At 35.3% G+C, this 15,917-nt stretch overlaps 1 protein-coding gene across 1 annotated transcript in view; it reads right to left on the bottom strand.

The window, feature by feature from the left end:
* The window catches only part of LOC132121473 (actin-binding LIM protein 2-like), a 72,877-nt gene extending 57,055 nt beyond the window's left edge, over positions 1–15,822 (bottom strand). The window contains exons 1-2 of the mRNA XM_059530883.1: positions 15,580–15,822; positions 7,503–7,658 (exon numbers count right to left, since the gene is read on the bottom strand). Of these exons, the coding sequence (XP_059386866.1) occupies positions 7,503–7,658; positions 15,580–15,595 (172 nt within the window). The 5' untranslated portion in view covers positions 15,596–15,822. The remainder of the gene's footprint in view (positions 1–7,502; positions 7,659–15,579) is intronic.
* Positions 15,823–15,917: the final 95 nt, after the last annotated feature.

Here is a 15,917-nt window from a genome sequence, read left to right as displayed (position 1 = left end):
TAGACTGGGACTGATGATTTTGGCCAGCTATATTGCAATGGAAAAGGCAGTCTGCTTAATGGCTGTGGGTGGTACATTTGAGGTTGCGACTACCTCATTGTTAACACAGTATCACAATAATGCATATCCTGCAAAAAACAACACTATTAGGTATCAACACAGCTTCGGCAATAAACTTCACATCAATGACCTAATAAACAGAAAAAATCATCATCAGCATCATCACCTTCATTTGGCAGAGGATCACAAGCTTCAGCTGTGACATTGACCTTGAGAGTCCTGAGCTTACATTGCACCACAGCACAGAGTGTTCTGTTCTGTTCTGTTCTGTTCTACCTGATGCTGACTGTCTCTAATGGCCTGCAATTACACACAAACTTAATCGATATCTAACCCATGAGAGCAAATTAAAGTGCACTTGTATAATGAACGAAGCATGGGCATGTAACTACAAGTACATGACTGTCTACACAGCAGAGAAAATGGAATATGATAAGAAAACACATCTCTGAACAAGCACATACACAGACATATCCAAACCACAGCATATAAAGGTCTGGCCTATTAGCCAAACAGAGTTGTGCACTTGAGTAAATTCTTACTCAACACACACACACGCACACACACACACACATATATATATACAAAATGGATTAAGCAAAATGTGTTTAACCTGTTAACTGTCACCCCGTCCCGTATACGGGACGCATACGTTGACTATACTATATTACAATCAAATCTAATCTAATCTTGACAAACTATATATCGTTGGAAAGGTCTAAGACTCCCAAATATATATTTTACCAATATTTTTTGTTAAAAATTATGTAGGAAAAGTAATAGATTAAATTATGACAAGAGTGCACCCTCAGAAATCTACATTACAAATGGAGTTTTGACCTTTGTTTAAAAAAAAGACTTCCTCGTTGCCTTTTTCTCTATCACATTTTCGAAATCATCAGAAGTTATAAAATCTCAAAATTCATCCTTTAATTATGATAATTTATGGTTCATTATCAATTTTTAGCTATTATGACAATTAAACATAAATTAAACATCAATATTTTTTTTACGTCAATCCAAAACTAAACACTTAGAAACTAAAAGAAAGGGAATATACAGTATTTGTTGATATATTGTTGTGTAATGTTGTTTGCAATATGGCACCTTTACCATATCCCACATTATTGTAAATACAGAGGTATCACTTTAAACTTAATATTATCTTTTCATCTGATGTCCAGAGAGTGTAAAGAGCATCTAACAACTATATAAGAGGGTTAGTGGTATTAGTGTAATTGTGATACGTAGAATGTGCACTACAGATCAGCTGCAGGCCTTGAAAAGAGATCGCAAAAACAGAAACAAAATACCCACTCCAATTTTACCACATTGTCAGATGCAAAATTACATAATATGGATTGGCTTTAAATTACTGGAATGACCTATAATGTTAGAAAACAATACTGTAATATCAGGATTTTTTAAAATGTCTTTTAAAAATGTCTCATGTTCACCAAGGCTTTTATTAAATAAAAAATAATGTATGAAAAAAAAGCTTACTTTTTCAAACAGTTTTACAAACTTTTGAACTATAGTGTACTGTATATTTGTATGTAAATTAGGCGTGGCACTATAAATAGATGTGCCAATTTATCAGGATATTTATGACCATGAGGCATTATCGATACTCTGGCACCCAGTATCAATATTTTTTTTAACATACAAAAGATCTAAATTGGTACCTACACCGTGGCTGCCCACTGCTCCGGGTGTGTGTTCACGGTGTGTGTTCACTGCTGTGTGTGTGCACTTTGGATGGGTTAAAAGCAGAGCACAAATTCTGTGTATGGGTCACCATACTTGGCCGTATGTCACGTCACTTCACTTCACTTCACTTCACTTCACTTTGGCTTACCAGAGCGGCAGTACCTCCAGACTTTCTGTGGTGGCACTTCCCAGATTGCGAATGGTCAGGTGAACGGAAATTGTAATTCACAGCGAAGAAGAAATACAAGCGTAATGGTTGACCAACAACAAATCAGAGATGCACCGGTGTCTTATGTTTATGGAGATGAGAACTAAAAAACTGCCCCTGAACAGCTATAAGCGGGGAATGTAGGCATTGATCACGTTATCATTGCAGAGCACATATTGAGACCATGAGTAGCCTAACCTCTCCGCTCGGATCGCAGGTGGATTTCCCTCACTACTGTATATGAGTGAAAGAGAGAGCAGCGCTGGCGTGTCCAGTTAAATGTCAACAAAACTGGATGCTCTCTCTCTCTTTAGATATTTCAAGTGTGCATTATGCGGGCACCGACCGGCAGAAACATAAATCTGCACTTATGGCATGGACGACAAAACAAAACCTTGTCAGAGCCGTAATGCGGCGCAGAAGTGTGCTTGCTGCATATTTGAAATAATGAACCTGAGTGGACAAAAGACGCGATGTGAAGACATGTCATGTGCGGTACTCCGTTTTTATGAGGAAAGGAAGGGTTGAGAAAACACTCCAGGTACATTTTTCAATGTATCAGGATTATATAAAGCCTATATAACGTTGATAAGCAATTAAATGTGTTGGTCTACACACAAAGAAATTGTGTAAGCTTTTAATAAGTCCAAGAATACAATAATTAATTTACTTAACATTTTAAATTTGATTTAAATAACTTTTTGTGCTGTTTTCTATCAGTTAGGACTTGAATAAAGAGAGAAAACATGCACTTAACCTTTTCACAAACATTTTGTTTTCATAGTTAGACAGATTTATTTGTTATCATGATTCGTATTGTATCGTGAGGTACCCTGCGATTCCCACCCCTATTGTATATCCAACGTTAACCATAAAAAAAATATTTTGTATTATTTGATTTATTTATGATTTATAATTTTTTTTTTTCAGTTGAAACAACCCCAAATGGTTTTGTTAGATTTAGCTTAGTTCTTTGGATAACTTTAACCCCCAAACTATGGTAGATCCACGTAAAATTCCAAATACACACTACACACAGACGCACACATAAACACACAACCAGAGCAAAATATCCTTAATTAAAAGTATACTACTGTATGCAGAATATGGTTTTATTTACAAATGAGACCGCATCTGTAAATGAGCAGCAAAAAAATACATGCTGCCTATTTGCTAGAGATATTCAATGTTTTTTGAGTGAATTTTAGATGATCATAATCCACTGTGACAGATGGGATTACAGAATGATGTGTTCCCCACCAAATCCAATGAAAATGTGGGAGTATGTGGGGAATCCATGTTTGTCATTTCACACCATCCATGGTTTCAATGCACAATTGTTGAGTTATTAGTGTTAAATTATGAATAGAAATTCTCTGCGGCTAAATTTCCCTGATGAGCGCTACTAAAAGAGGAACTAAAAGTCTGTCATTTATTAATTCTGCTTGGATCTGAGGAGTTGTTATAAAAGGTCGATGCTGCTCAGCTGCAGTGGGAAAAGTTTGAAATGAGACACTTGACGTATCAAAAACACATTATTCTCTCTCCTTGAGAGGGAAACAATTTAATTTAGTGTTTTCAATCAAACAGGCGTGATTTAATTTCACTAGGAAATACATGGAAGTTTCATTGAAATACTGAAAAAACACTGAAATGACAACTAAACAAAAAATTTGTGAGGGAACAAAAGCTATATTATAGTCCATATTATGACATAAGCCATCTATAAATATGAATTCTACATTACTGTATTTAAAAACATCCCTATAGAACACAGAAAATTACATTATAATCAATATATTTTTGAATTACGCACCCAGACCATGTGAATGACCATGCATACAAGCGCGCATACGTATAGGCCTACAAAATGTGAAAGCATATCAAACAAACACACTTGCCAAACACACACATATAAATATATGTGGCTCTTTATGTTATAAATGTTAAACTCTGGTGCCATCAGGATAAAGCAGAGAGCAGCAACACAGGCTGTTTCTAAGGATTTGTATCCAATCATTTCAACATTTTCCCTAGATAAGGTATCAAGAATCAAGACTTTACTGTGGCGTGTGTGTGTGTCCATGTAGATAGTGTGTACCTGTGTATTGATTTTAAAAGATTTACCAGGGGATTCAAGCAAAGAAAAGGCAGCTGTTTTAGGGTGTTTTCAGTGGGGTGTAGGTCACACACTTTAGGAAGATTAAACACACACAGAATATGTACATTTTAGAAGGTCTTCTTAAATGGTTTATAATTGATATGCAGCGCTTTATCCATATAGAGTTTGAGCATGTTTTGAACAGATATCGCTCTCCAGTTGCATTACAGTTACTCCAATTTACATAAATAGTATACACTAAGGGTATGTTTATGTTAATGCTATACATTAGAAATGTGTTCCTTTCTTTTCAAACCTGCTAAGAAAAACTGCATGTACTATACACATTTCTGTGAATATATATGCGTATTTTGATTGAATTATATATTTGAGCTCACATGTTTGGAATGAGCGTTGGGCGTGCTCGGTCCAGCCTTTATGGAGCAATGAAATCCCCACTCTGCAGAATAGCATAACCATGTTGTCATGGTGTGCATGAAACAAATACAAGCAGTTTTATGATAAGTGAATTCCCCCGTGTGTCTCTGTCCTTCTCCAGAGCTCCATACGAAGGCTCCAAAACATCTTAGAATGAAGCAATATCATCTGGTTTGCTTGATGTTTCACATAACAAATGAGTTGAAGGTGGTGTGACACAATGAGTGCTGGAAAGACACACATTCAAACACACTTCCTGTAAAAACAACACCTGCATACATAACCAGTGTTCCTAGAATGACTTCTATGAAGAAAATTCTAAAAATGATGAAGGAAATATGAATAGTATTGTAATTGTAAGCTAAAGAAATCATTCTTTAAACAATTAAAGGCTTAGGCCTCAATGCCTATGACATTCCTTGCTGATCACATTTTCCATTAATACAACTATTATATAATTTTTCTTACTGGATGAATAAAAATCACAGTCAGTCTCATCGATGTTAAAGGGACAAAAATATTACTACCCAATAGGGCTGTGCAAAAAATCGAATGCAATTTTAATGCGCAGGGTTGCCAGGTTTTCAAAACAAATCCTGCCCACTTGCTTCTATAAAATTTTTATTTTATCGCCCAGATTGGGCTAGTTTTGAGAATTAATTGGGCAGGTTTTGTTTTGAAAACCTAGCAATCCTGATCTGAATGTGCTGGAGATATACTACTAATCACAGGAGCGCCTTTACTGACAAGATGCGCATGAAGATAGCATTCAATTTTTTTTTTTGCAATGCCCTACTACCTAATAGTAATATTTACTACTAAAAATGAAAAAGTTGAATTGTATTTTTGTATATATAAAAGTTGAAATTGTAAAACATGAATATTGTAAAATATTATTACAGTTTAAAATAACAGTTTTCTATTGTTGCAGTAAAATGTCATTTATTTCCGCGATGGAAAAACTGCAATCACATGTTTTTATTGTAACATGATCCTTTGGAAATCACTTTAATGTGCTAAATTTGGAGCTCAAGAAGCATTTCTTATTATCAATGTTTAAAACAGTGGTATTAATTAAAATTTTTGTGGAAACTGTGAGACTTTTTTTTAAAGATTCTTTAAAAGCACAGCAATAGAAATGGAATAGAAATCCTTTGTGACATTATAAATCTCTTTACTGTCACTTCTGATCAATTTCATGCGTACTTGTTTAAAAAAGGTTGAATTTCTTTCTTTTAAAACGCACTTGAAAGCATATGCTAAGAAAGATGTGTTCTTCATTCTCAACCCTAGTTCACTGTGTGATAAGACCCATAACAAAAAAGCATTGTCAATTCAGAGTATAAAAACTTTTTCTAAATATACACTCATCCACAAGTTAAGGGTGAATTGCATGTAACTTTGTCCGTTCTGTTTTACAAAACTAGTCTTAAAGGGGTCATATGATGTTGCTAAAAAGAACATTATTTTGTGTATTTGGTGAAATGCAATGTGTTTAATGTGGTTTAGGGGTTCAAAAACACATTATTTTCCACACACTCTACATTATTGTTGCTCCTCTATGCCCTGATTTCTGAAATGTGTTGATTTTTACAAAGCTCATCGGTCTGAAAACCGAGGTGTGCTCTGATTGGCCAGCTATCCAGTTTGTTGTGATTGGCCGAATACCTCAAGCGTGTGGCGGAATTGTTACGCCCCTTACCATATTGTGATGCCGTGTCCTGGCGCGACAAGACAAAAACAATAAAACCCATTTCAAACTAGGCATTTGTTGCATCCAGTGTAAACATAAAACCGTTTGTCTTCATTTGTGATTGGAGAAATGACAAACAACAAGCAGTAGTCTATACTGCTCAAAACTCGCGTTTGAATCATCAGTGACAAATTCTTTAAATATGAAAACATACTTACAGGCTGTGAATCATAACAGACGGAATTGAAGGTTCAGGAAACAGTAATCCGTTATAAAATGTGTCCTCTTTTGGAAGGCCAAACAAAGTAGTTTCACTTTCACATCGAAACACATAGCGTCTCCATGAAATGGCAGCGGCAGCAACAATACTACTGCGAGAATCAAAGTTATGCCTTCTTTCTTTGCGTGAGCATTTGGGCAGCATTATGCAAATCTTCCAACATAGTGATGTACAAAGAATATCTCTTTGGGTTTGAGACTTTAATCTTTGCAACTTTAGGGATCTTATATATTCATGATCATGAACAGCTTGTAACACTCCAAAGATAAAGGAAAACTTGAAATCGCATCATATGACCCCTTAAAAAAATATTAAATCCATAATTATTTGAGAATAGCCAAAAAAAGTGACAGTTATTTAAAACAATAAAAGTTATGGGTTTGAGGTTATAAAAAAAAAAAATAAGAGCAGCAACTGTAATTCAACTAATGGGGTGTAGTAATCACACTGTTCTGAGGTAAGAACAAACATGCTAAACTCTATTAAGAAAATCACATTGTCTCAGCCCTGAGGTCACCTGGCAACCTCTGTCTGTGTTCACAACATCAAGCTGAAAACAGCCGCTGCTGGGAGAAATGCTGTTGCTTATGGATAAGCACACACGCAGGCACACATACAATGACAGACAAAACAGAAAACCACAGTCACCCACGTGCTTGGTCTTAATTTGAGCTATTCTTGAAGAAATCAATTCACAAACAGATGAAACAGTGTCACCTTAATAAACTTCATCTCTACTATGGTTGTGGCAGACTGCTCTCACAACAATATGCACCCCACTCACCCCACTAATGAAGAATGATTGAGTTTGCTAATGTAAATACAGTGCCACGCTGCACAACAAAATACTGTGGCATTTTCATCACATTTGTTTTGTTTTCATGTTCTAGAAGATGTATATTCAAAGCACCATACATTATTCCTGTAGTGTAAAAGCCATTGCAGAACTGTCTGAAAACTGCCACACAATAACAGTACATATAAATGGAGTTGGTCATAACTGACGAGTTACCTTTGCAGACAAAGCACTTGATGTGGAAGTGTTTGTTCTGCACCCGGAGCACTTCGCCTTTGCACGGCTTGCCACAGTTTTGACACGGGATGGGGCCGCTCTGCCGCTGTCCCGTCTGCTGTTCCGGGGAACTGTGAACAGCCTGCTGGTGAAAAGCTGTGGAGACACAGTGAGAAAAGAGTTTGGCAAAAAAAGTGTTTATTTCCCCAAACCGACAACCTATACTAATCTAACCTGACCTTAATCTGAATATTGAGGGAAATGTGTCTATGGTCCTCTATAACTAAAGATAGCAGAAATAATAAGAGTAGTATTCTAGAGCAAATTTAGACATTGAATGGTCAATATTGAAAATATATTTTTTATTAATTTATTTTTTAGGTGTAACAATAATGTAGCATGTTCCTTTGAAAAGTTAAAATCCTGACGTTGTCTACATCGTGCCATTGTTGTGAATTTTTTGACATCTAAGAATAACATTCAAGCCTTTAGTTTAAAAATAAATAAATAAAAAAACAGTCGCCATGAATAGAGTTTGTTTTTCTCTCATGAATCTTTAAACTCTGAGTAAAGCCTGTGCACTTATTGGTAACTAAAATGAAAAAAAAAAACATAAATATTAGGTGGAAAGCTTGAAGAACTACAATTACAGTACTAAACATAAAGATAAAAGATAATAATTAAAGGTAACCAGAAATATTAAAAGTGAAGAAACAGTGAAGAGGGGTTTGATGTAGACATGGATGATGTCAAAGCTGTGACTTGCGCCTGTCTGGAACCCAATATTCACAACCTACTCTATTACAAAGGCATGTAAACTTAAACAAACACTTTATAATACAGTCCAAGACACAGCTAAAGAAATACCTTAAACCTCTTGGGCATGTAGCAAAACTGGTTCTGTTGGACATACCGTTCAATTCTGTAGTGAGATTTTCACCACATTTGTACACTTTGTGAAGTCTACGGGATAAATGGCTACAGAGAAATGTGTTTTTGCTTGTTCTTAGAAGCAAGTATTTGTATTTACACCTCACCTCAAGTCTCTAAGAGCTGCTGATTTAAGCTAGCTCACATAGACTTAATTACTTTGTCTCTAATTAGATAAAAGTGCTTTTAAAGGAAACAACAGCAATCAATCAATGAATGTGTGTGTGTGTGTGTGTGTGTGTGTGTGTGTGTGTGTGTGTGTGTGTGTGTGTGTGTGTGTGTGTGTGTGGTGTGTATGACTGTATTTGTCATGTCACAGGAAAAGACAACCCATCTGTCAAGACAAAAACAGAAACAGGCTTATTAATTTGTCAATCCCTTTTACCTGTACCAATAATCCAACAAATGGCATGACATCTAATTTATACTTAAACAAATACGCTCTAGGAATCTCCACTGCATCAACTTCTTTTTATAGATCCTAAGAGAGACTCTTGTGCTGCTGAACCCCAGAAGCAGCATGCTGGGAATATTTAAAGACTCCTTTAAAGCACAAACTATTTCCTGCTTTCACAGATCAGGTAGAGTTATTAAACAATTTTGGACATGCATGACAATCCAACCCTAAAGACACAATGATAAACTATGGACAACTTACTTTTAGCATGCTGACTGTATATGGCAATGCTTTATACCTGAATTAATCTTTTGAAGACAGATAATATTTTCAGAAACAGCTCTACAGGTTATTTTTATTCCATAAAGTATGCTTCCAAAAAAGAATGGACAGGAAGGACAAATGTCCTCATTTTAGACCAGCATGCAATTGTTTTGCATGTAGTCTACCATAAATTTAGACTCATGCTCATCTACATTTTTAAAACTTGGGCAAACCTAGTGTAGTTATTGATAACTAAAATTAAGTCAATCAAAAATCAGTCAAAATAAAGATGAAATAAAGTACAATTGAAATAATAAATAAAAACCTACACTTTTAAAATGTTGCATTTTCAACTACTTGAAATAAGTTTAACTAAAAGTAGTGAAATTACTTAAACTGAAAAAAAGAAAAAATTAAAGCTAAATGCAATTATTAAAAAAACATTAATAAAATGACAAAAGTGCATACAATTATGAAAACGTTACAACTGAAAATTAAGAAGCTAATTCAAAATGTAAAAACACTATATAATATTATATACATTCATTACAGTTCTTGAAAGGAGGTTAAATGTTATGGTAAAAAACAGTCAATCATAAACCGTCTAATAGGTTACCTCATTAAGAACTTAAGGCACTTTGTACCTTTCAGCATCTGAGAGGTTTTGTGTGAAAAAGGAAACTCCAATGATCACTCTACTGATGAAGAGAATGTCAACCAGAATTGATTTATGTCGATTATTTTTCATTCTTCTGCTGAACAAAAATGTATGTTGGGTCCAAACAACAACAGACTGGCATTATATATACAAAAAGAAAAAGAAAACACTGAGACATTTTGCAAAATAATTTCTGTGCAGAAGAAAGAAAGGGTGAACTATTACTGTCAAGTGTAAAAGCCCATATACTATAGAGTGTATAAAGAGGCTTGTGGTGCCAGCCAGCACAAAACTTCCATAAACTATAGCAAACCACTTGATAAAAGAGAGAAAATAGTGATTGAATCTTAAAGATCTAACTACATCTCCTCTGAAAAGAACTCGATAAGTCAAGGTGGATCATCATCAAGTTCTCATGAAGTACAGTACTAAAACAATCGAGTTTTTCCAAACCTTTGATTCCCTTCAACCTCAGGCAATAATCTGTGGTTAAAGTAATAAAGGCATGATGCTGTACTGCAGTAGTAAGATCCCTATCACTGCCGCACCTGCTCTGTTCATACACTCTTCGGCATGCTTCACACGTCCACATCATACATCATCAAAACCTCTGTTAGCATTACCAACTTCAGCATAAGGGGAGGAGTTTGTACCACATGTCGTTAAACACACACACAAAAATTTTCACCAACTTGCTTGCTCATACAGACAGTCACCCATCTTTAAGCAACTTCTCCATAAATAGAGCATCTATTCAACCCATGGGGATCCCATCATGCCCTGCTACATTCTGCTTGAGGTCCACACGCATGTCTGGCATGTCTGTGTATTTGAAAGGCTCAGATTTCCACCGCAGCATGCCTCTGCCACTTGACTAGCCAATAATCACTCGACATTTGCCTTTTTTTGCAAATGCAATTGTGGGTTTGGGGGTAAGACTGAATTGTAGAAAGCCTATGAATGCTAGAACATTCACACTATTACTCATGCAGCATAATTCAATATTACACAATAATTCCATATTTAAGAGTTAAATATGAGCCCCATTCCTCAAATATCACACTATGCATGTCAAAGTTGTTTGATGTTCCCTATGTGCAATGAGAAGAGGTTTATATTTTCATCTACTGCATTTACCATCTCTTCATTCACTTTCACTGAAGTGTACAGATTCAGGAAACAAATTAAGTCACGTCTTGACCTCAAAGTGGCCTAATGGTCACAGACACATTTTGATGATTCTTCTGTGTTAAATCTCACTCAGGTTCTCAGCTGTTCAAGGCGAAACAGCCAATGAGAAGTATCCAGTGAGCATGACAGATAAACATGGAAATAAAGAAATTCACTGACACCAAAAAAGCATTTATAGTATTAATAATTATTTAGATAAATTAGGGATGAGGGATCATTAGGGATTAATCTGGTTATTAATTTTTATGTTAGGGCAGACACCCAATAAAAACATGTATAAATACTGTATGTTATACTACTTTGTAAATGATCATATTTTGTAAATAAAAGGCTACAAAATAAAATGAATTCTGATAATGTTTTTAAATAAACTTTAAATGTGTTAGATGACTGCTAAATGAGGATGAATTCAGTGAATACAATACTGATATTGTCACAGTTTGAAAGTTGTGTTAGTCTTGTCATCCTTGCCTTGTACCTAGTTTTCCTCATGTGTCTAATAATCATCATGTTCACCTGTTTAGTTCAGTTCTCTTTGTTAGTTTCCCTCTTATTTAAACCCAGTGTTCGTCCCCAGTGTTTTTCTGGTCTCGTCCACTCTACCCTGTGTTAGATTAAAGACTTTCATTTATAAACCTTCGTCTTCATCTCTGTGCATTTGTTGACATTGTAGTGTGACAGATATATTGTGCATACTGTACCTAATCAAAATATTGACCAAAACAACAAATGTCAGAAATGCTATTTTAATTTGAGGATGCATAACTTGAAAATCCACAAGCAAGTACATACATCAATGTGAAGCTGTACAGACTTCTTTACTTTTAGTTCTAGAGATAAATGTCCAACAACTTTCAGAAAACCAATTTAAAAAAAGGAGGAAAATTCCTGCAAAAATAAAAGATTTTGCTGGTAAAGTCCCAGCAAATTGTCCAAGAGATGCTTAAATCTATAAGAAACTTAAAGCACTACTTTGTCCATGAGGTTTCCAGCTGTGTGTGTGAGGATGATCCTCGGACATGGCAGGATGATTTAAGGATTTTAAAGCAAATTACATGCTCATGAGCACAGAGTGCCCATTTTGATGCAACCATTTCAGCATCTTTCAGCCAGGGAGGACGACATCAGAAACATCAGTTATGGATTTAAAGCAATTAATCTAAATCTCACTCAATGTGGGAGATGAACATCCAAGACTTAATGCCACAGATTATATTTGTGCACTTACATTCATTGATCTATCAGTTTCGCACTCCAAAGGACACATGAAAAACAAAAACACCTCAGATGCACCATTACATTTTACAGAGCAGGAATCAGAATTTAGCAATTCAGCTCAAATCTTAAAAGAAAACAACTACCTATAATATTTCATTTCTCCATCCAGATCCAGATCTGTTGTCCTGCATTAGAGAAGAGGCAGAGCAGAGGAAGGGGGTTGTTTACGGTCACCACGCTCAGCACTAGGGTATTCGTGCAGCTGCTGCATCTCTCCCAACAGTTATATCATGACTTGGATGTGTTTGCCCTTGTAAATGTGACAGTATTGCTTTATGATCTCAAAGTGTTGGGTGCCAATACTGCCTGATAATGATTATCTGATTATCTTCCATTCTGCTGTCAGAATGAGATTTTAAACAGCTAATAAAAACAACCCAATATTAGTTTAGAAGTTTTTTGCTTGTAAACTGTGCTTGATCTGTGCAAATTTCTCTCCTCATTCTGACAAGAATACTTATTAACCGCAGAAAGCAATATTTTGCATAAAGGAAGCAGCAGTTTGAAGTTAGAAACACATTAATGATGGATTTGTTTTCATGAGGCTTTTCACTTCACAAGATGTCAATCGCTGAACTCGAGTCATGTGGATTACTTGTGGAGTAAATTTTCAGCAGATTTTTATTTTGGGATGAACGATTCCTTTTAAAGAAGCATCCTTTTTCTCTCTTATAAAGACAGCATTGGATAATGCATAATTCATGTTTTCAAAGTATATTTATAATACAATATTGTAGAAATAATATTTATAAATGCAAATGATTTAAAAACTAATTGCCGTGTATGAGGTTACATTTTATTAGTCTATATCATATGCTGTAATTATTGGCAACCAATCAATCAGCCACCAGCCATCAACCACTGATTAATTCTAACAAACTTATTGCACACTGAACACATTTAAAAGCAATTATCTGTCTACTTTCTTATTCAGACTTCACTGTCTGCAATGTATAAACATGACAATAATCAAATTATAACTTAGCTCACGGTACTAAACATAAAAAACCTCTTATAGTAATCAAGCGCTCATTAATTCTTACTCAAAAATAAATACAAATAAATGAACAGATATCATGTAAGCATGTCACTATCTGTTCCCCCTCCCCTCTATGTTCTCCATGGTCTCCTTCTATCACACATACACACACACACACACACACACACAAGCAAAAACATCTCTAGACTGCTGTCCAAGAAGGCCAGATTGCATTAGCTCCTGGAGTGCAACAGCATGTCCTTCTGCCAAAACCATGTATGGTCTCTAGGTGGGCTGTTTGTTATTTTTGTCGTTTTAATAGACAATCCTCAAAAAGGTTAGCAGAGCCTCAATCAAACAAAAATGTTACTCACACTTTTTTTTAACACAATATAGCCTACTGTATGTATATGCTCTTGTTTTTGTGACATATCAGGACACAACTCTATATAATGACATGGGTATGACACAGTTATTACAAGGAGAGGGTGGCTTATGAGGACATAACCCATGTCCCCATTTTTCAAAACGCTTATAAATCATACAGAATGAGTTTTTTGAGAAAGTAAAAATACACAAAGTTTCCTGTGAGGGTTAGGTGGGTTGGTGAAGGCCGATAGAATATACAGTTTGTACAGTATAAAAACCATTACGCCTATGGGATGAACCCACTTTTCACAAAAAACAAACGTGTGTGTGCATATACATACATGCATATATATAATATATAATAATTTACAGAGGTCCTTTACTCTCTCCACGTAACCAGAGACTTCTCTAAAGCACAGCAGTGGTGCTCAGGTGTCAAATCTCAGCAACACACACAGCTGAGGGTGAAAACAGTATTTCTACTTCAGAATTTCAAGGTCAATTGTTTTGTGTCAAACTTGACTAGCAATTTAAATCCTACACCATTTTTTAGGGTAGGTTGATTTCACCAAAAAGCCGAAATCTATATCTTTGATGAAACATTTTTTATTTTAAATATAAATATATATATATATATATATATATATATATATATATATATACACACGCATGCACAAACACGTTCTTCCTTTTCAGTTTGTCAAGAGAATGAAAGCAACATTTTTGAAATTTTCTGCATGTGTGAATGTGCTCTAGAACTATGGGGAACCCCAAAGATGATTTGAGAGGGAAGCAGCGACTGAATCAAACATCTGGAAATAAAGGGAAGCAGCAGAGAATAAAAAATATTGTAGTAGTCATGTTCACTATTTACAGCTAAAACTAAAATTAATTCAAATTAAAACTGATTAATTAGAAGTTGTAGTTCAAACAATGGATTTGTGAAGTTACTACAGTTTTGAGACCATTCATTTTCTTTTCATTCAGTGTTCTAAAACCTGTCTGGAAACAATAATTATAGCAAAACTTGATTTAGCTATCCAAAAAAACATTGTATTACAAAAATATTACAGTAGTTTGAGTTCTGATTTCACAAAGATTTTCACTACAGTTTTCGTTTTAATTTTTACCAAAACATGCAACAAAAAAAAAAAACAATAAAGAAGGCCAGATTGCATTAGCTCCTGGAGTGCAACAGCATGTCCTTCTGCCAAAACCATGTATGGTCTCTAGGTGGGCTGTTTGTTATTGTTGTCGTTTTAATAGACAATCCTCAAAAAGGTTAGCAGAGCCTCAATCAAACAAAAATGCTACTCACACTTTTTTTTAACACAATATAGCCTACTGTATGTATATGCTCTTGTTTTTGTGACATATCAGGACACAACTCTATATATCAGGACACAACTCTATATAATGACATGGGTATGACACAGTTATTACAAGGAGAGGGTGACTTATGAGGACATAACCCATGTCCCCATTTTTCAAAACGCTTATAAATCATACAGAATGAGTTTTTTGAGAAAGTAAAAATACACAAAGTTTCCTGTGAGGGTTAGGTGGGTTGGTGAAGGCCGATAGAATATACAGTTTGTACAGTATAAAAACCATTACGCCTATGGGATGAACCCACTTTTCACAAAAAACAAACGTGTGTGTGCATATACATACATGCATATATATATATATATATATATATATATATATATATATATATATATATATATATACACACACACACACACTCACACACATTATCTGATTGTATATTTGCCATGCGTCCCAAAAATGCATCATGAAATTTCATTTTCTCAAAGCTAAAAATTCAATGATGATAAACAGGCTTAATGTCATAACACTGCAAAATACTACCAAGCCCCGAAATTACGAAAATAAACTCGTGTATCGTAAACATGTAAGATGAAACAGGTTCCCACTGACAAAGTGCAGAACCACCAAATGAAATAATAAAATAACACCTAACCGGGGCGTCAAAGCGCAACATTACCTTTTTCTTCAGGCATCTTCTCCCGTAATCACGACTATTCTGTAAATAAGAGAATGAGCCCGCTGTTTGAAAAATATATCCAACAGTATGTTATTTCAGTGAAGCACAACGGTCTCGTTCACTTCATGTTAATGCCGAGCTCCTCTCGCGAGCGTCGGAGAAATGCGCTTCACTCGGCGCGCGTCACAGCGTTACTACAGGAATAGAATGAACGCAGGTCATTTGATTCCCGCCACTCATTCGGTTTACTGTAGCAATACATTATAAATAGAAGCTTCTCGATCAAAAACATGACACCCCTTCCCAAATATCTGAGGGCGTTCACAGTATTATCTCTG

This window comes from Carassius carassius, chromosome 39 (genome assembly GCF_963082965.1).
Source record: "Carassius carassius chromosome 39, fCarCar2.1, whole genome shotgun sequence".
Taxonomy (NCBI): Eukaryota; Metazoa; Chordata; class Actinopteri; order Cypriniformes; family Cyprinidae; genus Carassius; species Carassius carassius.
This window is presented reverse-complemented; position numbering and strand designations above follow the sequence as displayed.